Genomic DNA, 25,179 nt, shown 5'->3' with positions numbered 1-25,179 from the left:
GAAGTGTATCTTACTACATTATCACTGTACCCTTAGGAAACAAATTAAGTCACATGAAGCCTGCAGAAATGAATCAGAATATTTTCTTTGCTCAAATTGGCAGTCTTCAATATAGTGCTTACTGGAAATGTATGAAAATATACAAGTCCAGTTCACCTAAAGAGCTGGTGTCCAGCTGCTTGATGAGTAGAGAGGCATTAAAGTAGCCTGATGTAGCAGACTCCAGCTCCTCAGTAGCTGTGTCGGACGACTGTGTGAGGTCTTCAAAGTCATCTGCCATTTCCAAATCTCTATCATTCTGCACAGATAAAAGTTTCACAAAGTTTTAAATTTCTGTTTAAAGTACAGCCATATACACATTGCACATTATCAACTGAAGAGGAATAAGAAGAATGAAAAATACAACAGTGACAGTGTTCCCCCCACCATTAAATAAACCCCACCACCACCAAACACACACACATTTTAAGTTCTGGAATAATAATAATAATAATTAAAAAATAGGGGTGCAGGCGCTAGGACCACGCGGAAAGTGTGCCTGCTCAAAAACAGGGGTGCAGGCACTAGGACCATGTAGAAACAGCCCCCACTCAAGCTGCGCTCTCCTCTTGTGCGCTCAAAAACAATTCAAATGATTCAATTCAAACAATAGTTAGCAATGTCAGAACCCCCCAAGCGGCAAAAGATGGAGGACATACGACATTTTTTCTTCCAAAAAGAGAGTGATGTCTTCAGACACACTCTATATTAAGTTAGTGTGGCAGCGGGGGCGTGGTCAAGGGTCGGTCTGTGACAGGAGGGCGGAGTCAGGGAAGGTAAGTGGCAAAATCACTACACCTGACGACAATTAACCTGTTTGTATGTGTCTTCCCAGTGACCGCGCCCTATTTAAGGAGGGAGAGCGAGAGCAGAGGGGCTCTTCCCCGAACCAGACGCCGGTTGTGTGTGTGGCTGTCTGTGGTTTCTAAGTTAGACTGAAAAGTGCGACAATAAAAATAACGGTTTATCAACCTGATCTCTGTCCTGCCGTCTTCTGTGCTCCACCCATCCATACTGGACTGTTACAGTGGTGCCGAAACCCGGGAGTGGAGCACCAGCCGATCAGCCCCATGGAGTCCTCCCCGTTCGCCGACCTGGTCCACGCCCTCGCCACGGCCCAGCAAATCCAGCACCAGGCGCTCGTCACCCTCCGAAAGGAACAAGAGCGACACTTCGAGGCCCTGGTGCTGGCCCAGCAAGAAGATCGAGAGGCGTTCCGGCACCTCCTCGCATCGGCGGGGTCCACCAGCGCTCCTACCGCGAGCCCGTCTCCCCTCACCGTCACCAAGATGGGCCCGCAGGATGACCCCGAGGCGTTCATCACGCTCTTCGAGCAAGTCACCGAAGCCTCGGGGTGGCCGATGGACCAGCGCGCGGCGCGCCTCCTCCCCCTGCTAACGGGAGAGGCACAGCTGGCCGCGCTACAGCTCCCCGCCGACCGCCGGCTGGCCTACGTGGACCTTCGCCGGGCCGTCCTCCAGCGCGTGGGGCGCACCCCAGAGCAGCAGCGCCAGTGCTTCCGCGTGTTGCGCTTGGAGGAAGTCGGCCGGCCGTTTGCGTTTGGCCAGCAGTTCCGGGACGCCTGCTGGCGGTGGTTGAGGGCCGACAACCGCGACGCCGAGGGAATCATCGACCAGGTGGTGCTGGAACAGTTCATCGCTCGCTTGCCAACAGGAACTGCGGAGTGGGTCCAGTGCCACCGCCCGGCGTCGCTGGATCAGGCAGTCGAGCTGGCGGAGGACCATTTGGCGGCTGTCCCGGCGGCAGGACAGCAGATGGCATAGTCTCTTCTCTCCTCTTCTCTCTCTCTCTCTCCCCCTCCTCCTGTGTCCTGTCCTCGCCCCATTCCCCCGCCGCGGAGGCGGGGGCTGGCACCACCCCAGCCGGCCCGCCGCACCCGCGGTGCCCTCCCGTTTCTCCCTTCTGTGTCTGTCTCTCCCCCACCTCAGGTGAGTGAGCCCCAGATCACCGGTGCAGAGGGAAAGCCCGGGCCGGTTTGCTGGTGCTGCGGAGAGCCGGGCCACTTGCAACAGCAGTGCACGGCGATGGAAGTGGGCGCGGTGGTTCGGATCCCCGACGCGCCAGAGGCCGCCCTCGATCGGGCCGGAGCGTATCACATACCGGTGAGTATCCAAGGGGATACATATCAGGCGTTGGTGGATTCTGGTTGTAACCAGACCTCAATTCACCAAAGCCTGGTTCAAAACGAGGCATTGGGAGGAGCACAGGGGGTGAAGGTGTTGTGTGCATGGGGACGTTCACAGCTACCCTTTGGTGTCGGTCCACATTTTTTTCCGAGGGGAAAAATTTATAGTGAAGGCGGCGGTTAATCCTCGCCTTACCCACTCTTTGAGGTCACACGGCGAGTCGGGGACGTCGACTATGAGGTGAGGCGAACGGACAGGGGTGGGGTACTACAAATTTACCACCTCAACCTGCTTAAACTCTGGAATGAGGAGGTCCCCGTGGCGTTGGTGTCGGTGGTTCCAGAGAAGGCGGAGCTGGGGCTGGAGGTCCAAAAGGGGGCATTGGCATCATGCACCTCTCCGGTCCCCTGTGGAGACCACCTCTCCCCGACCCAACTCACGGAGGTCGCCCAGTTGCAGACCGAGTTTTTGGATGTGTTCTCGCCCCTGCCCGGTCGCACTAACCTCATAGAGCACCACACAGAGACGCCCCCGGGAGTAGTAGTGCGTAGCCGCCCTTACAGACTACCCGAACACAAAAAAAAGGTGGTTCGGGAAGAACTTGAGACCATGCTCGAAATGGGCATCGTCGAGGAGTCCCACAGTGACTGGAGCAGCCCGGTGGTCTTGGTACCCAAGGCCGACAGGTCGGTCCGGTTCTGTGTGGACTATAGAAAAGTCAACGCGGTGTCTAAATTCGATGCATACCCGGTGCCTCGTATTGATGAGTTGCTCGATCGACTCGGCACTGCTCGCTTTTATTCGACGCTGGATTTGACGAAGGGATATTGGCAGATCCCCTTGACTCCATTATCCCGAGAAAAAACGGCCTTTTCCACACCGTTTGGTTTACACCAATTCGTCACCCTTCCGTTTGGGCTGTTTGGGGCGCCCGCGACGTTTCAGCGGCTGATGGACAGAGTCCTCCGCCCTCACGCCATGTATGCGGCTGCCTATCTAGATGATATCATCTATAGTAATGACTGGCAGAGGCACCTCGAACATCTGAGGGCCGTCCTTAGGTCGCTGAGGCGAGCGGGGCTCACAGCCAACCCAAAGAAGTGTGCGATTGGGCGGGTGGAAGTATGGTACCTGGGCTTCCACTTGGGCAACGGGCAGGTGCGTCCCCAAATTAATAAGACGGCAGCGATTGCGGCCTGCCCGAGGCCCAAGACCAAAAAGGGGGTGAGACAGTTCCTGGGGTTGGCTGGCTATTACCGTAGGTTTATACCTAATTATTCGGACGTCACCAGCCCGCTGACTGATCTCACTAAAAAGGGGGCACCAGATCTGGTCCAGCGGACGGAGCAATGCCAGCGGGCTTTTTCTGAGGTGAAGGCTGCACTGTGTGGGGGGCCACTTTTACACTCCCCTGACTTTTCTCTCCCCTTTGTGTTGCAGACCGATGCGTCGGACAGAGGGCTGGGGGCGGTTTTGTCCCAGGAGGTGGAGGGGGAGGACCGCCCCATCCTGTACATTAGCAGGAAGCTGTCAGTGCGTGAGGGGCGCTACAGCAAGATCGAGAAGGAGTGTCTGGCGATCAAGTGGGCGGTCCTCGCCCTCCGTTACTACCTGCTGGGGCGCCCTTTCACCCTCTGTTCGGACCACGCGCCCCTCCAGTGGCTCCACCACATGAAAGATGCCAACGCGCGGATCACCTGTTGGTATCTGGCACTCCAACCCTTCAATTTTAAGGTGGTCCACAGGCCGGGGGCGCAGATGGTCGTGGTGGACTTCCTCTCCCGTCAAGGGGGCGGGGGGGAGTCGGCTGCGGGCCAGACGGCCGCCCGGCCTGAGTTGGGCAACCGCACCCTATTTAAGGAGGGAGAGCGAGAGCAGAGGGGCTCTTCCCCGAACCAGACGCCGGTTGTGTGTGTGGCTGTCTGTGGTTTCCAAGTTAGACTGAAAAGTGTGACAATAAAAATAACGGTTTATCAACCTGATCTCTGTCCTGCCGTCTTCTGTGCTCCACCCATCCATACCGGACTGTTACAGTTAGCTAATGTTATGTTACGGATATTCATAGTGAGCTCATGTTGGAATATGATATCACTTTGTAAACATCTTCAAGTTAGCTAGCCTTAGAAAATGACTTTTTTTAAAAAAAATGTGTTATTTCAAAGAAGCACAGTCAGTCTACTCCTGTAGTTCTTCACTCAGCACATAAATCAGAGTAGTGACAGGCAGTGGAGAGGTGAGTGAAAAATTATAGAAAGAAGAAATAAGCTCTCCGACTTTCTAGTTAGAATTATAAATCCATTAAAACTGTAGTTCATATGCAATTTTAATCTCTAAATCACTACATAATAATACTTTCATTCATGAAAGTATTTTTATTTGGAAATAATTTATTGTGTCTGTAACTCAGCAGGAACAGCTGCCCCAGGTGACAGGCAGGGAGCAGAGACAGCTGCCCCAGGTGATAGGCAGGGAGCAGGGACAGCTGCCCCAGGTGATAGGCAGGGAGCAGAGACAGCATGTAGAAAGTGGAGAGGTGAGCAAATTAGAAATTACAGAATCAAGCAATAAGGTATGAGAGGCTGTGGTACAGATGGGTGACAAATTAAAATCAAAATGAAGTGTCTTAGTAGTGAGGCCACCATGAGTCTCCAGAATATCTTCAGGTGCTCCTTGCCAAGCCTGTGGAACCGCATTGGAGGGATGAACTTTCCTCCAAGATATTCTCTCATTTATATACAACCTTTATTTAACCCTAATCAGTACACTTGGGGTCCGCGCGGAACCCAGCACTACATATTTTGTAATATTTTTTATGTTACCAATTTTTTTGTCTGCTATATTATGTAGTTGTCACTCCACACACTAGAGATTATTGTGTTGCACGCATTTATAGAATTTCTATAATAGATTTTCATTTGGGGTCCATGTGGACCCCAGCCAGACTCTAATTTTCAGCTATTTTCAGCCACACTTTATTCAAACAATATACTCACCAACATTAACAGGATTCATTTCACTATTTTTGTATAGTTTGTTGCAGATACCAAGGAGGTTAAAAAAAAAAAAAGGAGAGCGCTCGCAATTAGCACCCGCCGTGCGCCTTTGTTTTGCCCTGCTAGATCCCGCTGCATTCCATTGTCCGCGTGCCCCGACGGCATCCCTTTGTATCCGATGTTCGCCATCACCTTTCGCGCCAAAACCCATGCAAATGAGCCTGGCCGTGATGTCATCAGCACTGACGGCATCCAAGCCCTCCCCGAGCTGTGACCAATATGCCTGAAGTTTCTGGGAATTCCCTTATTTGGGGTGCATAATTGAGCTGCACAAAGATTGGCGTCAGAAGCGGAAGAAAATTGCAGTCATTTAGATGTGAAACTCTGTTGTGCGACGAAAAATGGTGAGTTACTGCATTTTTGTGTTGGAAGGCACAAAACGTACATTATAGAACAGAAAGATACCATCAAATATTGGTGATTTTTTTTCTGTTTTCGCTGTGGACTTACAAGTTCACACATCATTCAAACAAATTGAGGCAGTTGTATACTGAATATAGATACAAAGCACATGAAATAGTGTTGTGTACAGATGCATCAGTCTGGGCATGTGTACCAGTCAGGGTTAATCAGGGAATTTAATTGAGATCAAGATTCCTTTTGCAAGAGAGACCGGAGTACAGTAGATAGGCCTCAGGTAGGGGTATCTGAAAAACTTAAGGTCTTTCGAGGATTTGTGCCTGTACTTTGTCCCCCCCATCTTTGAAATCAAGATTCCACCCCTGCCCAAATAGAACACGACCAGCTCTCCTGCTGAAACTGCATCCCCTCAGCATAGGACTCACCACAGGATCACTGGCTTTGATCCAACTTGGATTTAAAAAAGAGAGCTGTTGTAAATTTACTCTAATTATTGTTCTAAAATAAATGTGAAGACTTAAATACGACTCCTTTAACTGTTTGTTGAGGTCCCCCCCCCCAGCCAGTAAACTTAGGGGTCATCAAATGATGATATTATAAAAGGGATTATAACTTGAACACAGTGTTTTAATAAACAACCCTACCTTTTTCTCAGGCCTCTGCCATGAGGATGGAGACCTACACAGAATCAACAAAAGACAATACAAAACTTGTTTAAGCTTCATATGCTATTATGTAATATAAAAAAAATACACTGATACCCAGGGACAACCTGGGTTGCGCAATCTAGAAATGGTACAATGCAGTATCTATACTGTACCACACATGTATGTGGCATCCAGGGTAAACAGATTTTAGTAGTAGTATCTGATATTTGAGTGCATAATGAGCAAGCCAGAAAGTCCAAATCCTGTGAAAAGAAAGCCATACTGCATGTGTACCTTCCTTCATCTTCTGACACCTCACTTAAAGTACTATCATCAAACACAGACAGGAGGCCTCCATTACGGTGGTTCACAGTGCAGGGATCTCTAGACTGCTTTGGGGCAGGAACATGTAGTAGTTTCCCCTGGCTACCCATAGCTCTCTTCTCCTCATCATCAAGTAGTGATGTCCTCCTGTTAGTGCTGGGGATTACAAATCTCATCATTCATCATGAGGGTGAAAAGATTTTGCCGCCCACCCCCAGCTTTCACTCAAAGATACTAAAATAACCATAAATTAGTGTTTTCGAGGAAGTAATAGTAAGGTCACAGACCACAGGACACACGTTTTTGCCTACTGCTAAAGGCACCTCATTTAATTCAAAACAAATGCAGAATGACTAAATATATACACAGCCTGAAACTCAGACTAGGAACTGTCACTGAAATAAAATTAAACTGTTTCTACGATCATGAGTATGTAGGTTTGTGTACATGCTATTTAACTCTGTACTGAACTCGGGTTAATCTACTAATTAAAAAAACTGCCACGTTTACTGGAAATGGTGTCTGACTAGCCATGTTCGTGCATAAATTTTTCCACACAGAAAACTGAACGGATGGAAGCCAGATTTCTTTGACATTTCATAGTAACATTTCTAAATGTCAACCCCAACTTCCAACTGATAGAATCTTACCTCCTTGGGCTTCTTGTTGGCCATTTTGGTGAAACACGATCCCTTTTCTTTAATGCATCATCCTTCTGATGGGATCCAATATCACAGGTCCCTTCCTGTTTAGGGTTTGGCTGGTCAGGGTTGGTGTCCGCTTTCTTGCCTTTTCCTTGGTCAACGTCAGTTTGTTTTCCAGAGCCACGAGCCTTCCATAAGGCACTGGATTTAGGTTCTCCTCTCATGACACCAGCCTCTGCCACACCACCCTAAAAACAAGAGCGTATGCTGTTTGTTTAGTTTACAAGAATTTAGTATTTGTGTACAAATGTGTAACATTTAAAGTACAGAAACAAGCAGAAAAACACAACATTCAACAATACAGAAGTCTTCTTTTAAAATTTTTAAAAGAAGCATTAATAATGGAAAACACTTCAAACCAAACAAGGGCTCAGCAAGGGATGTAAATGCACAGACACACTCACACGATATACGGTACACTACTCGGGTAGGATTAGATGTGATCTTCAGGTAGCTGAAGGAAATTATGAATGACACACAAAAGCTGAATTGTGAAAAGATGCCCTAAAGACAGTATAAGGTGTGCGATTTTATAACCTGACACCTGGGCAAAATTCAAGCTGTTAAATTTTAATGGCTAAGCAGCCTGAGCCAGATGGGGAATAAGGTATGAGCAGTTCAGACTCTGCTATTTGAATAAATAGGTAGGAAGGAACTAGGGCTGCACAAGTAAATACTTAATGTGCAACACATGGATCGTGGTTTTTGCAAAAGGCCACAAACACCAAATTATATTTTGCAGGTTCACTGTTTCATTGTCTTTAAGGTTATAATCACTAATAATAAACAAACAATCATCATGCATGTATCATGTAAAATACTGAAACAGTTAAACTACAACAGCAACCTGGCGTAAAGACTATAATATTTGAGAGGAACAAATAGGTCTAATTAAAAATCTGTCCTGCTCATAGTTACAGTATTAGTGAAGGAAAGGATGTGACAAAAAGACAAAAATGACATTGGAGACGACTGCTACAAAATCCTTCTTGTCCATTTCCCTACCTCAATTATGGACCTCTGAGGGTCCTCCTCAACCAATTCATCTGAGTTGCAAGAGACTGCATCTGGTATAGAGGGAAGGACCCTTGCCTCCCCAACCAAATGCAGCGGACTAATCCCGGCTTCCGGTGAAGATTCTTGGGTCATAGCAAATGGAGAATCGAGATCACCCAAGTGAGCCAATCTTAAGTTCTCTTTATTTTCACATATATTAGAGAAAGAGTCTGCACTATCGCCAGGCATTTGGTAAGAGGTGCTTCCTGTTTCTTGAGCAGTTTCATTCAGAATTTCTGACGAATGTTGCTGGATAGCTTTGTGTTTGGCAAACTCATTATTGGGAAGCTCTTCAGAGTAGGATTCCTCTTGTCCAGACTCCCTCTGTTCAGGAATAGGTAGCAGTCCAACACTCCTAGCCCGTGCAGTGGGTCGCACTATCAACTCTTCCTTGTCTTCACTGGAGTCTTCTTCAGATGCTCCCACAGGAACTTCTGTGTTTTTCTTTATATCTTTATTTGCTTCTTCTTTCTCTTCCTTTGCCTCTTTGTCCTGGGCAGTCTCACTTTGCTCGTTCTGCTCTATCTCTCCAAACCTTTCTTTCAGCTCGGCAGCTACGCTTTTGTATTGGGATTTTGTCTCTTTTTTCTCGATTTCCACCCAGATTTTCTCATAGCGTTGCTCCCAGGTAGACTCATGGAAAGATGTATTTTCTCTATCCTCTTGCTCTTCTTTATCCTCTTCTTTCTCCTCTACCTCAGTGGTCTGGGATTCAGAGGGGGCTAGCTGATATGGACTATTTAGGTCTCTCTCAAGCGCATCTAATGTCTCTCTCTCCTTTGACAGCATGAGTGGACAAAGAAATACAATTAACATTGAAAAAAAACAATGGGAAGAACTGTGCATTAACCAAAATTACATTTACAGGATACAGAATACTTTTGAATTGAGAAGCTTATCAAATGTAGTTTCAACTCCACAAACACTGCTCAAATGGTTGCTTATCAACAACAACAACAACAACAACAACAACAACAACAACAATATAAACTACAGCAAGACACCTAAATAAAAACAACCAAGGGGGAGGCAGGTGCATGAAATAAAGGTGTGTGTGTGTGTGTGTGTGTGTGTGTGTGTGTGTGTGTGTGTGTGTGTCATAGAATACATTGAATTCTGCCCACCTCTTCTGGATGTTCATTGTCCTCTGAGCTACAAGCTCTCTCTCTGTCTTCTTTTGGTGGGGACACTGGAGCAACAGAGGGAATAATATTCAACAAATGTTGCCAGGTAAAACAAACCTCGCTCGGCAGCACTTATTTTATACCTATATGTTGATAATGGTAATATTTCTCAATCATCAGCTGTCAGGTTATAGTCCTATGAAAATCCATGACCTTGAGTTTGACATTTCAGAGTCATTCAAGGTCAAAGGTCATGGTGCCAAACGAAAGCCCATATGACACTTCCTATAAGTTGATAATGGTAAATATCTGTCTACCATCAACCGTTTTCAAGTTATAGCCCTCTGAAAATCCGTGACCTTGAGTTTGACCTTTCATGGTCACTCAAGGTCAAAGATCATGGTGCCAAATGAAAGGCCATATGGGAGTTCCTATATGCTCATAATAGTAAACATTTGTCGATCGGCATCTGTTTTTGAGTTATAATGGAAAATATGTTATTTTCACTGAAAGGTTGATCTTTCCGGTGACCTTGAGTTTGACCTTAACCCGATTACCCCCAAAATTTAAAGGGATAGTTCGGGATTTTTGACATGAATCTATATGGTATCCCCGTCAGCAGTGTCGTGCATCCACACTGACTTACCCCCGACAGTGTTCTGTGAGCCTAGATATTGTACAGTGTTGGTCAGTGCACAAGTAGTTCCGGCAGGTTTCCTGGGGTCTGCAAAGTAACACGTTTTTCTTCTCAAAACAGCTCGTGTTCGAATGAGTGATTTATTAGCATAACAAAACCCTTGTAGTCCAAAAAGTCACACCTTGTAATTTCTTGGGGCTACTTTCTCTCAATAGCGATCAGTGCGCGCTGTCACTGTTAACAGTTGTGTGCGAGCTAGCCAACAACTTTCATTAGTTGTTCGACAGTGTTTAGCAGCAGCAAATTGCTTTCCTCCTCAGTATACAAGTGCGCTTCCATGGCAGGGAAAAAGAAACTACCACTGCTGCCTATGTAGTGCCCTATTTATACAAATAGGAGTCATTCAGGATTCAGCCATGACACGGAGCAAAAACATGGCTGAATCCTGAATGACTCCTATTTGTATAAATAGGGCACTACATAGGCAGCAGTGGTAGTTTCTTTTTCCCTGCCATGGAAGCGCACTTGTATACTGAGGAGGAAAGCAATTTGCTGCTGCTAAACACTGTCGAACAACTAATGAAAGTTGTTGGCTAGCTCGCACACAACTGTTAACAGTGACAGCGTGCACTGATCGCTATCGAGAGAAAGTAGCCCCAAGCAATTACAAGGTGTGACTTTTTGGACTACAAGGGTTTTGTTATGCTAATTAAATCACTCATTCGAACACGAGCTGTTTTGAGAAGAAAAACGTGTTACTTTGCAGACCCCAGGAAACCTGCCGGAACCACTTGTGCACTGACCAACACTGTACAATATCTAGGCTCACAGAACACTGTCGGGGGTAAGTCAGTGTGGATGCACGACACTGCTGACGGGGATACCATATAGATTCATGTCAAAAATCCCGAACTATCCCTTTAATCATGTAATCTACGGACCATTGCCCACCTACCCTGAAAATCTGAAGTCAATTGGTGCAACCGTCTAGACCAGTGGTCCCCAAACTATGGCCCGCGGGCCGGATACGGCCCGCCTCCACATTTTGCCCGGCCCCCTGAACAATACCAGAGATGCATTATGATTTATTTTTCAGTCTGGCCGCGTGATTGGACTTGTACATGCATAGAAACGTAACATTCTATTCCACCCTTCTGCAGTCTGTGCCATATCTGAAACCCCTCCCTCAAAAATAAAAATCCTGGACACACCACTGTCAAATAACACGGAATAATGGCGAAAAGATTAGGTAAGAGAAAAATAGATTCAGAATGCAGGGTATTTAACCTGCAGTGGACAAACGATTATTTTTTTGTTCAATGCAAAGAAAAGGCTGTTTGTCTCATCTGTCAAGAGACAGTGGCTGTATTCAAAGAATACAATCTGCGCAGACACTATGAATCCTGTCACAAAGACAAGTATGATAGCTTGCAAGGCCAAATGCGAGCAGACAAACTCTCAAAGCTAAAAAGTATACTGTTAGCTCAGCAGAATACATTTGTACGCCAAGCTCAGCTGAACCAGTCGTCTGTTCGAGCGAGCTTTCGGGTTGCTCAACTGATAGCTAGCAGCGGTAAACCTTTCACTGATGGAGAATTTGTCAAGAAATGTTTGAATGCTGTCGCGGAGGAGGTGTGTCCTGAGAAGAAAGATGTCTTTAATGCCGTGAGTCTGTTGGCGACTACAATCACAAGACGCACTGAAGAACTTGGGGGTAATGTATATGCCCAGCTGCAGCAGAAGACGAAAGAATATGACTTTTTTTCATTAGCACTGGATGAGAGCATGGATGTGCAGGACACAGCGCAGCTGCTAATTTTTATTCGTGGAGTTAGCGCAAACTTTGAAATGTGCGAGGATCTGGCAGCCCTCCAAAGTCTCAAAGGGACTACGACGGGGGAGGATATTTTTGGCAAAGTATGCCAAACCATGGAAGACTTGAACCTGGACTAGTCAAAGCTTGTTAGCATCACGACTGACGGAGCTCCTAGTATGGTGGGCGCGTCTCGGGGTCTGATCGGGCTCGTGAACCGGGAGATGGAAGAACGGGGTCTTATCGCCCCGCTACAAGTCCACTGCCTAATTCACCAGCAAGCACGGTGCTGCAAAGTGTTGAAGTGGGATTCTGTCATGAAGGTTGTGGCGTCATGCATAAACTTCATCAGGGCAAAGGGACACAGGCACAGGCACACAGGCAGTTCCAACAATTCCTGTCTGAACTGGAGTCTGCGCATGGCAATGTGCTTTACTACACAGAGGTCAGATGGTTGAGCCGCGGCAGAGTTTTGAGGCATTTTTACGAGCTGCTACCTGAGATAAACGCATTTCTTCATTCAAAAGACAAAACGGTCCCCGAGCTGATCGACCCAGAATGGAAATGGCACCTAGCATTTTTAACAGACGTGACAGAAATACTGAACAGCCTTAACTTGCAGCTACAAGGCCAAGGGAAACTAATCTGCGACATGTATTCCCACATAAAAGCATTTGAGGTGAAACTAGCGCTGCTTTTGGATCAAGTGAAAAACAACAACTTCATCCATCTTCCTGCTACCCAAAACCTCTCTACAGAGAACCCAGCGGTCCCGTTCCCAGCTGAAAAGTGTGTGGAAGCACTGGAAATGCTGAAGGCGGAGTTCAGTGTGCGATTCAGTGAACTACATGTTAATGCAAAAGATATCCGCCTTTTCCAGAACCCCTTTGTTTCCGACATTGACGAAGCCCAACCTTCTTATCAGTTTGAGTTGGCCGAGTTACAGAACTGTGATGCCCTGAAAGATGCATTCAAGCCCAACAGTCTCATTGACTTCTATGCTGCCCTCCCAAACAACACGTACCCAAACATTAAAAAACACGCAATGAAGATGTCCACAGCTTTTGGCAGCACGTATATCTGTGAGCAAACCTTTTCACGCATGAACCACCTGAAAACTCCGATGAGATCAAGATTGACAGATGAACATCTCCATCAGTGTTTGAGACTTGCTGTGACTAAAATGGAACCTGACATTGAACTTCTCACCAGCCAGATGCAGGCCCACAGTTCACACTGATGAACATATATAGGTAAGCTTACTTTTCTGACTTGAACGAGCCATTCTGAGTACAAACAAATATAATCATAATGAAATCTACTGAGATAAAATCCGTTCTACAACCATACTGGTAGTGAAATGTATTGTGTTGGTAGGTGTTGGTATCAGTTTGGTTTCATAGCCTGCTTGCTTTCTGGTTTTCAGAGTGAAGATGATGAGAGAGAGCTGCAAACAGTTGTGTCTACAAGAAAGTTAATGTTCCATGGTCTTTTTTTCTGTGAAAACTTGAAAAGGGTTATTTGGTTATTATTTATTTCATAAATAGTGTTATTTATTTCATTAATAATGTTATTATTTATTTTCTGATTTTTTTTTCCTGTCAAGATCCCAGAAAGGGTTAATTTTTGGTTATGTGTGGCTTTCTGGAAAACAATAAATGTTTACGTTTAGACACCTCTGCGATCGTCTCACTTTTTGTTACAAACTGGCCCCGGCCCGCCATCAGAGAAGGGAAAAGTTATTTGGCCCTCACAGGAAAAAGTTTGGGGACCCCTGGTCTAGACGCTAGATTGTTAACAGGCAGACACACACACAAACAAGGTCAAAGGTCATGGTGCCAAATGAAAGCCCATATATGACTTCCTATAGACCCTTTTCAGTCACGTGACCTTCGTAAACGCGACCACCATTTTGGACATGTAGTGGACTTCGGCTCGAATCAGTTTGAATGCGAGGAAGGCGACAAACGAAAAACATAAAAGAAAAAGGAGCGAGATGCAGAAAACACCTTCACTATCCAGCGACGTAGGGCATTTACAGGGCGAGCAGAGGGAGAGGTATTTGCAAAAATTGAGGTTAGCAGGCTTAGAGAGCGACGTTTACCTGCTTCCACCAGGATTGTTCACTGACGTACGGAAGTACACCAAGCCCTCGTCTTTACCTGACTTCGGCCCACATGATCTGTATACCTATGTCATTAAAAACCCATCGCCATACACGCCAACGTCCGAGGTTCCGGAGCACGCTCCGGCTTGCTCCAGGAGTGCTCCGGCTGAGGTTCCGGAGCGCGCTCCGGCTTTACTGGATTTACTAGTTTACTGTAATTATGATCCGGCAGCTATTTACACCGGATCCAGTGTAAATAGCTGCCGGAGCCAACGTCCGAGAATTAAGCAGCGCGCTCTGGCTTGCTCGCCCTCAAATTAAGCAGCGCGCTCCGGCTTGCTCCCGGAGTGCTCCGGCCGAGGTTCCGGAGCTCGCTCCGGCTTGCTCGCCCTCAAATTAAGCAGCGCGGTCTGGCTTGCTCGCCCTCAAATTAAGCAGCGCGCTCCGGCTTGCTCCGGAGCAAGCCGCTTAATTTGAGGGCGAGCAAGCCGGAGCGAGCTCCGGAACCTCGGCCGGAGCACTCCGGGAGCAAGCCGGAGCGCGCTGCTTAATTCTCGGACGTTGGCTCCGGCAGCTATTTACACTGGATCCGGTGTAAATAGCTGCCGGATCATAATTACAGTAAACTAGTAAATCCAGTAAAGGAAAAACTTGAGACTGAAAGGTTTTAACAGTCATCCAAATGACTGAACGTAAACATTGCTACAGTAACATACCAGCTATGATGTTGTTGACATTAGCTAGTCAACAATAGCTACTACAGAAGAACAAAGAGGTTACAATGGGTTATTTTAGCCTATTTGGTTACACACTCGCCGCCACAGAATGTTAACAGCAATGTAATGCCTTTTCTGGCTAATTTTATTTGTCTTACCTCCAACAAAGTGGTCACTACACAAGCGCTGGTATGCCGAGGGCTGCCAATCTTTCCTGTTTATGGCCGCTATCCATCTTCTCCGTCGGGATCCGATAAAATGATAACCCTTGCCTTGTTTGTTGATGGTTACTACATCCAGGTGCACGACAATATAGTGGCATGATGGAAGTCTTGCTGAAAATAAACACTTTCTTTGCTGCCGTTCCTCAATGCTGGCTGTGGTAAACTACTGGTAGTACACGTCCAAAATGGTGGCCGCGTTTGTCGTGACGTCACGTGAAAAGGGTCCATATGTTGATAATGATAAACCTCTCTAACCATTTTCGAGTTATAATGGAAAATGTGCAAATTTTAGCAATGACCTTGACACCCCCCCCCCCCCCCCGACATTTAACCCCCAACCACTAAGAAAACTATGAGAGATACCCCATCATGTAGCATATCAGTGGAAGCAGAATTGGAAGATGAATATCTGATAGTACTTGTGTTAAGGAATTTATTTAAAGCTGGTATCAGTATGTTCAAGTGATCTACATACCTGTTTCAGTCTCAACATTTGGCAGTGGAGTTGTCATCTTTGTAGGACTGAACGTGTTGTCTGTGTCCCAGTCTGAGTCTCCAAGATCATTTGAAAAATAATAACTTTAGGCTGACTGATCATTCTTTGCATACCCAAATCACAAAGGACATGCTTCACAGGTTTAAAAAAAAAAAGCAAAGTTCTCTCTCACCTTCATCACTCATTGATTGCTTAATGGACTCCTTGTGAGTGCATGTTTGAGGTTCAGGTTGGAGCGGTGTGCTGGTAAGAGGTTTGAATGAGCGTGGACTTGGCAGTGGGCGAGTTCCTAAAAGGGAAGATTCTTTTCCTTCTTCTTTTTTTGTGTTGGCAGCTCGCTGTGTTTCTGCAACAGATGTATACAGTTCTTGCTCTCGTACAACTGGCAAAGGCACTGGGGTTTCCCTCGCCATCTCTTCCTCTGGTTTGTAGACTGGCAGGTTTTTACTGGCTTTACTGCTGGTACTAGCTGAGTCCCAGTCTGAAGCATCTGTGGTGAGAACAAGATATTTAGTCTGGGACTATACATTAAGGTGTTAATGTTGTAGCGTTTACTGTAAAAAAAAAAAAATCCTAACACTACAAAACTCGGAGCAGAATGAAATACAGAACATCTGACCTGCTGGGTGGTTTTCTTTTACATAGAGAAGATAAAAATACACAAAAAAGTTTAATCCTTACAAAAAAAACCTGATTGAGAATATAATGAAAGGTCCAATCAGGTCAAAAATTACCTTCAAGATCATCAACATCTCCTAAACCAAGTTCCTCCATTACATCTGTAAGCAAAGACGTAGCACTGAGATTATTAGGAGTGTCTAAATGACAAGTTAAAGCCACATTAAAATAAAGATACACCACTGTTATTACCTGTCTTTTTTCTAGCATCTTTGGACTCCAGCAGCTTATTCAGCACAGATACTCGCTCCCTGTGAAGCAGTTTGTGCTGAGCAAAAAAAAAAAAGGGAATCATTCATAAATTTAAATGTAAATAAATAAATAAAAATATAATGAAAAAGGCATACTGAAAGTTTACCTGCTTTTCTGATTTTTCTTCATCACTGTTATCCTCCTTTTCCTGACTAGTCCTTAAAACTGCATAAGGAAAGAAATTTGAAATATTGACACATTAAGAGTAAAAAAGCACATATTTCTACTCTTGTACAAGAACACAAGACATAAAAACAATGAATAAACAAGCCTCTAGAGCAGTTACAGTGCAGGCATGCACATGCAAAATGCCAATTTCCTTAATGCATGTGAGCTTTTGATCTGCAGGCAAAGCACTGAAAATTATGCAGATTTTTTTTCATACATTAAGATTTACAAACTGCATAGCACCATTGTATATGTTAGTGCAGCTGCAAGAGATACAAGTCCTGAAATTCCTGATATTACAATACTACAAACTCTCTGTACTAAATCCTCTCTCTCAGGACTAGATCCTGTTCAATCACTTTTATATGGAGTGTACCTTTATTGTCACGACATAACAGAAACACCTGCTTTTGCAACAAAACACGATAATGTTAGAGTCCACAATTGTATGTTTCTATTTTAATCAATTAACTCTCCATGAGAAACCGCACTACTGAACTAAGAAGGATATCTAACTATGTTCTTCGGCATAACAGGAATATTTTTTTGTGTTCAAGCTGTAACTTGGGCACTAATGCTAAAACTAGGCTTAATTCAAATTTACACACAAACCCTTACTGGCTACATGTATCAGTTTTGTTTATCGGAGACATTAGAAAGCCCACTCCATAAAGCAACCAAAGAAGCAACTGGCAATCAAATCATTTAATCAATCAAGAAAGAAACCCAATGACTATTAGCAATCAAATTATGTAAAGCACGTAAACAGACCATAGAGAACAGATGTAAACTCACACACAGTGCAGGTAAGGTAAATTGTACACTTCAAAGCACAAATATTTAGATTTTTTTTGCCTGGCCTACAAACATCTATATAATGCTCTTAATTTTCACACAAGCTGCGTTATATTATTTCATATGCTTCACTGTCACGATCAGTGTTTTAAACTTTAGTGAAGTGAAACACTATAAGATACTAGTGTGTATGTGTGTCTTTTATTAAACTCGCAGTCTGTCAACTCAAATGTAATTAACTCAGTCTCACTGCTTGGTGAGGTCACTATTATCACTTCATTTTAAGCATCAGTACCTGTCACTTAGACAACCTATCATAAGTCAGTTGTAAATCACATTCTCTCTTCACAATAAATCCGTTCTACAGAACGCAAGTGATAAAGACCGCCGTGTTCAACACAGACAAAGACAACAAATATGCAAAAACACAAATAAACCATTATGGACCAAGACCTGTAACAGACATGAGAAAGTAACATAATACGACGTGAAATGGTAAAAGCAGGGGGTTATGGGATATATCAAGTCCTGGAGAAAAACAGGACATCGTGCAGCAATTTAATTGGCATACCCACTGCCTTCTGACCTCCAGGCCGAGCAACAGTCCTGAATACACTAGTGTGATTCGATCCTCTTAAGAAAGATGGAATATAATGCAGGGCTAAAAAAAGGAATCGATTACAAATGATTTACAGGAAAATAGTAGAATGTGTTCAACTGTGCTTTACAAAATGTATCGTTTTTATTTAAATTAAAATATTCCTACACAAATAACTACAGTCGGAGGAAAATGTTTGTACACCCTTTGGAATTTTTTACATTTCTGCCTAAATTGGTCATAAAACATCATCTGAACTCTCCAGCAATCTTAAGAATGAACAAACAGTGTCTGCTTGAACTAAAACCACCCAAACATTTGCGTTTTATCATATTTTTATTGACCATAAGATGGAATTATTCACAGGATAGGGAGGCATAAGTAAGTACACCCTTTGATTTAGTAGCTGGTTGACCCTCCTCTGGCTGCAATAACTTCAACCAGACGTTTCCTGTAGTTGCAGACTAGATGGGCACAACGATCAGGAGAAATCTTGCACCATTCCTCTTTGCAAAACTGTTGCAATTCAGCAAGATTCCTGGGATGCCTGGAATGGATGGCTTTCTTGAGGTCATGCCACAACATCTCGATTGGATTGAGGTCGGGGCTTTGACTGGGCCATTCCAGAACATGAATTTTGTTCTTCTGAAACCATTCTAATGTCGACCTGCTTCTGTGTTTAGGGTCATTGTCCTGTTGCAGGACCCATCCTCTCTTGAGTTTCAACTTTTTGACAGATTGCCTCAGGTTTTTCTGCAAAATATCTTGATATACTTGAGAATTCATTTTCCCATTGATTATAGCCAGTTGTCCAGGCCCAAAGGCAGCAAAGCACCCCCACACCATGATGCTACCGCCGCCATACTTGACGGTGGGGATGAGGTTTTGCTGATGGTGTGCTGTACCGACTTTCCTCCACACATGATGTGGTGTGTTCCCCCCAAACAATTCAACTTTGGTTTCATCAGACCACAATATGTTTTTCCAGTGGCGCTGAGGAGCATCCAAATGCTTTTTCGCGAACTCCAAACGAGCAGAAATGTTCTTTCTGGACAGCAATGGCTTCCTCCGTGGCCTTCTCCCATGAATCCCATTCTTGTTCAGTGTCTTTCTTATAGTAGATGTGTCCACAGAGATGTCTGCATGTTTCAGTGATTTCCTCAAGTCTTCAGCGGACACTCTTGGATTCTTTTTTACCTCATTGATGATGACTCACAGTGCCTTTGGAGTGATCTTCGCAGGGCGGCCACTCCTTGGCAGAGTAACAACAGTTCCAAATTGTCTCCATTTATACACAATTTTTCTAATTGTAGACACATGAACACCAAGGGTCTTAGAGATGGTTTTGTAACCCTTTTTAGCTTTATACAAATCAATTATTTTGTGTCTTAAGTCTTCAGACAGCTCCTTTGAGCGAGGCATGATGCACAGAACATGCCTCTCATCAAAACACACCTTTTAACTGGTTTTCCAGTGGGGTGGGTAGCTTACGACACACCTCAGTGATTGGACATCAGGTTGGCTCACACCTGAGTCAAATTGTTTAATCATCTAATTAGTTTAATTAGCTCTTGGATGAGCCTTAGCTAAGGGTGTACTTACTTATGCCTCCCTATCCTGTCAATATTTCCATCTTATGGCCAATAAAAATATGATAACATGTAATTGTTTGAGTGGTTTTAGTTCAAGCAGACACTGTTTGTTCATTCTTAAGATTGCTGGAGAGTTCAGGCGATGTTTTATGACCAATTTAGGCAGAAATGTAAAAAATTCCAAAGGGTGTACAAACATTTTCCTCCGACTGTACCTGTTACACCTTTATAACTCTTATAACGGGAAAGTCCATACTGAAATGCTTGGATGGCGTCAGTTGAGAGAAAGCAGAAGCAGTGAACCACAATAAAAATGTTTTTGCAGCTTTGAATTTTTCTTGAAGCATGAAATGACTGCAGAGATGGCTTAATGAAGCAAAGCTTGTCCTGTTTAAAACTGGTTTCTAGCTCTAAGCATGAAAGGGCAAAAAGTGCTATAACGTCCATACCTTCATTGCTCTCCTCACGAATACTGGACATGGGTTTATGTGACTTGGGTGGAGAGTTCAGCCCACTTTCCTCCTTTTTGCTCGCGCTGTCTGAGCCAGACTGAGAGACAAGAGCGTCACTTAGCTTGAAACAAAGAACATTAATTCAAGAAAATGAAGAGGGTTTGCACACTATTTAAACAGCAAAACTGACAAGTGCTATAATACTAACCTCGGAATCCCAAGGAGAATCTTCTTCCTCATCTTCCTTTTCAATTCCCAGCTCTGACAAAAAATCTGAAATGCGGTGTTTAAACACGTTCATGAAATACGTGAGAAGCAAATTTCTTCTATAAGCCTTACATGGATCTATAACATTTTAAATCTTACCCCTCTTCTTGCAAGTTTCTGTCTTTTGTACATGCACAATCTCTGATCTTTCATTTTGTACTTCATCGTATTCTTCATCCACATCCTCTTCCTCACATTCATCTTCTGAAGATGACTTTTCCTCTCTTTCCTGAGAACAAAGATTTGTTAAAAGTAATGAGATGAGATGAGTGGTGCTTGAAAGTTTGTGAACCCTTTAGAATGTTCTAGATTTCTGCATAAATATGATCTAAAACATCATCAGATTTTCACACAAGTCCTAAAAGTAGATAAAGAGAAGCCAGTTAAACAAATGAGACAAAAATATTATACTTGGTCCTTTATTTATCAAAGAAAATGATCCAATATTACACATCTGTGAGTGGCAAAAGTATGTGAACATCTAGGATTAGCAGTTCATTTGAAGGTGAAATTAGAGTCAGGTGTTTTCAATCAATGGGATGACAATCAGGTGTGAGTGGGCACTCTGTTTTACAACCCCGATTCCAAAAAAGTTGGGACAAAGTACAAATTGTAAATAAAAACGGAATGCAATGATGTGGAAGTTTCAAAATTCCATATTTTATTCATAATAGAACATAGATGACATATCAAATGTTTAAACTGTGAAAATGTATCATTTAAAGAGAAAAATTAGGTGATTTTAAATTTCATGACAACAACACATCTCAAAAAAGTTGGGACAAGGCCATGTTTACCACTGTGAGACATCCCCTTTTCTCTTTACAACAGTCTGTAAACGTCTGTGGACTGAGGAGACAAGTTGCTCAAGTTTAGGGACAGGAATGTTAACCCATTCTTGTCTAATGTAGGATTCTAGTTGCTCAACTGTCTTAGGTCTTTTTTGTCGTATCTTCCGTTTTATGATGCGCCAAATGTTTTCCATGGGTGAAAGATCTGGACGGCAGGCTGGCCAGTTCAGTACCCGGACCCTTCTTCTACACAGCCATGATGCTGTAATTGATGCAGTATGTGGTTTGGCATTGTCATGTCGGAAAATGCAAGGTCTTCCCTGAAAGAGACGTTGTCTGGATGGGAGCATATGTTGCTCTAGAACCTGGATATACCTTTCAGCATTGATGGTGTCTTTCCAGATGTGTAAGCTGCCCATGCCACATGCACTAATGTAACCCCATACCATCAGAGATGCAGGCTTCTGAACTGAGTGCTGATAACAACTTGGGTTGTCCTTATCCTCTTTAGTCCGAATGACACCGCGTCCCTGATTTCCATAAAGAACTTCAAATTTTGATTCGTCTGACCACAGAACAGTTTTCCACTTTACCACAGTCCATTTTAAATGAGCCTTGGCCCAGAGAAGACGTCTGCGCTTCTGGATCATGTTTAGATACGGCTTCTTCTTTGAACTATAGAGTTTTAGCTGGCAACGGCGGATGGCACGGTGAATTGTGTTCACAGATAATGTTCTCTGGAAATATTCCTGAGCCCATTTTGTGATTTCCAATACAGAAGCATGCCTGTATGTGATGCAGTGCCGTCTAAGGGCCCAAAGATCACGGGCACCCAGTATGGTTTTCCGGCCTTGACCCTTACGCACAGAGATTCTTCCAGATTCTCTGAATCTTTTGATGATATTATGCACTGTAGATAATGATATGTTCAAACTCTTTGCAATTTCACACTGTCGAACTCCTTTCTGATATTGCTCCACTATTTGTCGGCGCAGAATTAGGGGGATTGGTGATCCTCTTCCCATCTTTACTTCTGAGAGCCGCTACCACTCCAAGATGCTCTTTTTATACCCAGTCATGTTAATGACCTATTGCCAGTTGACCTAATGAGTTGCAATTTGGTCCTCCAGCTGTTCCTTTTTTGTACCTTTAACTTTTCCAACCTTTTATTGCCCCTGTCCCAACTTTTTTGAGATGTGTTGCTGTCATGAAATTTCAAATGAGCCAATATTTGGCATGAAATTTCAAAATGTCTCACTTTCAACATTTGATATGTTGTCTATGTTCTATTGTAAACACAATATCAGTTTTTGAGATTTGTAAATTATTGCATTCCGTTTTTATTTACAATTTGTACTTTGTCCCAACTTTTTTGGAATCGGGGTTGTATTTAAAGAACAGGGATCTATCAAAGTCTGATCTTCACAACACATGTTTGTGAAAGTGTATCATGGTACGAGCAAAGGAGATTTCTGAGGACCTCAGAAAAAGCATTGTTGATGCTCATCAGGCTGGAAAAGGTTACAAAACCATCTCTAAAGAGTTTGGACTCCACCAATCCACAGTCAGACAGATTGTGTACAAATGGAGGAAATTCAAGACCATTGTTACCCTCTCCAGGAGTGGTCGACCAACAAAGATCACTCCAAGAGCGAGGCGTGTAATAGTCAGCGAGGTCACAAAGGACCCCAGGGTAACTTCTAAGCAACTGAAGGCCTCTCTCACATTGGCTAATGTTGTTCATGAATCCACCATCAGGAGAACACTGAACAACAATGGTGTGCATGGCAGGGTTGCAAGAAGAAAGCCACTGTTCTCCAAAAAGAACATTGCTGTGCATCTGTAGTTTGCTAAAGATCATGTGGACAAGCCAGAAGACTATTGGAAAAATGTTTTGTGGACAGATGAGACCAAAATAGAACTTTTTGGTTTAAATGAGAAGCGTTATGTTTGGAGAAAGGAAAACACTGCATTCCAGCATAAGAACCTTATCCCATCTGTGAAACATGAAAGAACCATGAAAGAATGGTTAAAGAAGAATAAAATTAATGTTTTGGAATGGCCAAGTCAAAGTCCTGACCTTAATCCAATCAAAATGCTGTGGAAGGACCTGAAGCGAGCAGTTCATGTGAGGAAACCCACCAACATCCCAGAGTTGAAGCTGTTCTGTACGGAGTAATGGGCTAAAATTCCTCCAAGCCGGTGTGCAGGACTGATCAACAGTTACCGCAAATGTTTAGTTGCAGTTACTGCTGCACAAGGGGGTCACACCAGATACTGAAAGCAAAGGTTCACATTCTTTTGCCACTCACAGATATGTGATATTGGATCATTTTCCTCAATAAATAAATGACCAAGTATAATATTTTTGTCTCATATTTTTAAATGGGTTCTGTTTATCTACTTTTAGGACTTGTGTGAAAATCTGATGTTTTAGGTCATATTTATGCAGAAATTTAGAAAATTCTAAAGGGTTCACAAACTTTCAAGCACCACTGTAGGATATTAAGTACATTTTAGATTACAGTCATTCTGGATGAAGAATATACAATGGAAGGAATGAATAATTATCACCACTTTAATGCATCAAAACAGCTGAAGGTCTTAAATACACCATCCCCCAATCTAAAACTATGTGAGGCTTCCCCATACCTGCAATGTTCTTTGCTCTGGAATAATATGGTATAAAGGCTCTTGTACCTTTACATTTCCATGCTCTTTATCTTCATCATTTTTATCAGGATAAGAAGTCACGTCAATATCATCAATGACTGTCTGTGGGATTTCTTCATGACATACAAGTTCTCCATCCTTAGCAACACTTTCATCGCGTAACCTGATATGCCTTTCTGTATCTTCTAAATGATCACTGCCAACAATCATGGACACTGGCAAATTCTCATCATCATGATGTATTACTGTCCGGTCCTCAACTCTCATAAATTCCCGCTCATAAAGCTTAAGATTAACTGGCTCAGTATCTGAAGTGTCACCTTCCACTGAACCTTCTTTTTCATTCTCTGAGCCAGGTCCCCAGGTGTCTTCAGAACTTTCGGGTTCTTCTTTATGTCCCAGAATCTTCAAGATTGATTCTGATGGATTTGTTGTCTCATTTACATTTTCTTGATGGCTGTCATCATCTGCTTTGCCCTGAATTGTAGACAACTGAGAGAGTGTTTGTGAACCAGTATTATCAGCTTTTATGTCATAAGTGATATTCTTTTCATCGCCTATTTCATGAGGTTTTTTAGATACCATCTTACTTTGTCTGGATGTGATGTTTGGTTCAACTACCAGAGTATTTTCTGAAAATTCTGAAACACCAGAGTGTTTCCCAGCTCTGATGGGTTCACTGTCTTCATCCTCATCCCAGTTCTCTTCATCACCATCACCTTTATAATTCTTCTCAGTTCTTGGCATAGTGCCTGAAATTTGTAGAGGTGTTCTAAATGCTCCTGTGTTACTGTAATTATTTTCTTCTTCATCAGAAAATGTTGACTCAACCCTAATGCCTGATAAAAGACAGCCATCTTTTATATCTAGTGTCTGTAGCACTGCCTTTTCCATGGCATCATTGGTGACCTCTGAAAGTATTATTTTTTCTCTCTCCAAGTCCTCCAACTCTGCTCTCTCTGTAAGATCACGGTTTTCTGAGACTTTTGCCTCCATCAAACTAAAGTGCTCTTTCGTGCGATCACTATACTTAACCAATGTGCTTGATGGCTCAGGTTGTACAGTAGGTTCCATGTTTGCATCATGGTGCAGCTGAACATCACAGTTCTCCTCTACACCTGGGATCTTTGACATCTCAGGAACCTCTCTCCCGTGATCACCTTCTTGTGTTATTGCAACACTGGTTTCATTGTCTTCATAGTCTTCACTTTCTTCATTGTCTTCACCTTCTTCACAGTCCTCTTCATCATCTTCTTCATCAACATTTTCATCTTCTTCATCCTCTTCTTCTTCCTCATCTTCGCTATCTTCAACCTCTTCACTTTCCTCTGATTCTTCTTCTGAACTTTCACTGGCCACTGCATCCGATTTGCTGCCACAGGGCAACTCTGAGACTTCAGCCTCATCACCTACCCCAAAAGGATGGGATGGAATGCATAGAGAGAAAAGGATAGAAAAGCAAAATT

At 43.7% G+C, this 25,179-nt stretch overlaps 1 protein-coding gene across 8 annotated transcripts in view; it reads right to left on the bottom strand.

The window, feature by feature from the left end:
• si:ch211-272n13.3 (ankyrin repeat domain-containing protein 26) overlaps positions 1-25,179 on the bottom strand; it is a 95,406-nt gene that overhangs the window by 40,099 nt on the left and 30,128 nt on the right. For 4 of the 8 annotated variants that reach the window (XM_060914686.1, XM_060914691.1, XM_060914690.1 and 1 more), the window contains 15 exons: positions 20,349-20,478; positions 20,191-20,255; positions 19,980-20,103; positions 16,484-16,542; positions 16,318-16,393; positions 16,182-16,226; positions 16,067-16,081; positions 15,620-15,937; positions 15,427-15,504; positions 9,455-9,519; positions 8,280-9,107; positions 7,221-7,462; positions 6,541-6,726; positions 6,244-6,277; positions 157-298 (listed from right to left, as the gene is read on the bottom strand). In XM_060914686.1, coding sequence (XP_060770669.1) covers positions 157-298; positions 6,244-6,277; positions 6,541-6,726; positions 7,221-7,462; positions 8,280-9,107; positions 9,455-9,519; positions 15,427-15,504; positions 15,620-15,937; positions 16,067-16,081; positions 16,182-16,226; positions 16,318-16,393; positions 16,484-16,542; positions 19,980-20,103; positions 20,191-20,255; positions 20,349-20,478 — 2,407 coding nt within the window. The remainder of the gene's footprint in view (positions 1-156; positions 299-6,243; positions 6,278-6,540; positions 6,727-7,220; positions 7,463-8,279; positions 9,108-9,454; positions 9,520-15,426; positions 15,505-15,619; positions 15,938-16,066; positions 16,082-16,181; positions 16,227-16,317; positions 16,394-16,483; positions 16,543-19,979; positions 20,104-20,190; positions 20,256-20,348; positions 20,479-25,179) is intronic. The other 4 variants (XM_060914687.1, XM_060914689.1, XM_060914688.1 and 1 more) reach the window with 4 other exon arrangements.

The sequence above is a fragment of the Neoarius graeffei genome, chromosome 2 (assembly GCF_027579695.1).
Source record: "Neoarius graeffei isolate fNeoGra1 chromosome 2, fNeoGra1.pri, whole genome shotgun sequence".
Lineage (NCBI taxonomy): Eukaryota > Metazoa > Chordata > Actinopteri > Siluriformes > Ariidae > Neoarius > Neoarius graeffei.
Note: the sequence above shows the minus strand (reverse complement) of the source record. Positions and strands in the feature narration are given on the sequence as shown.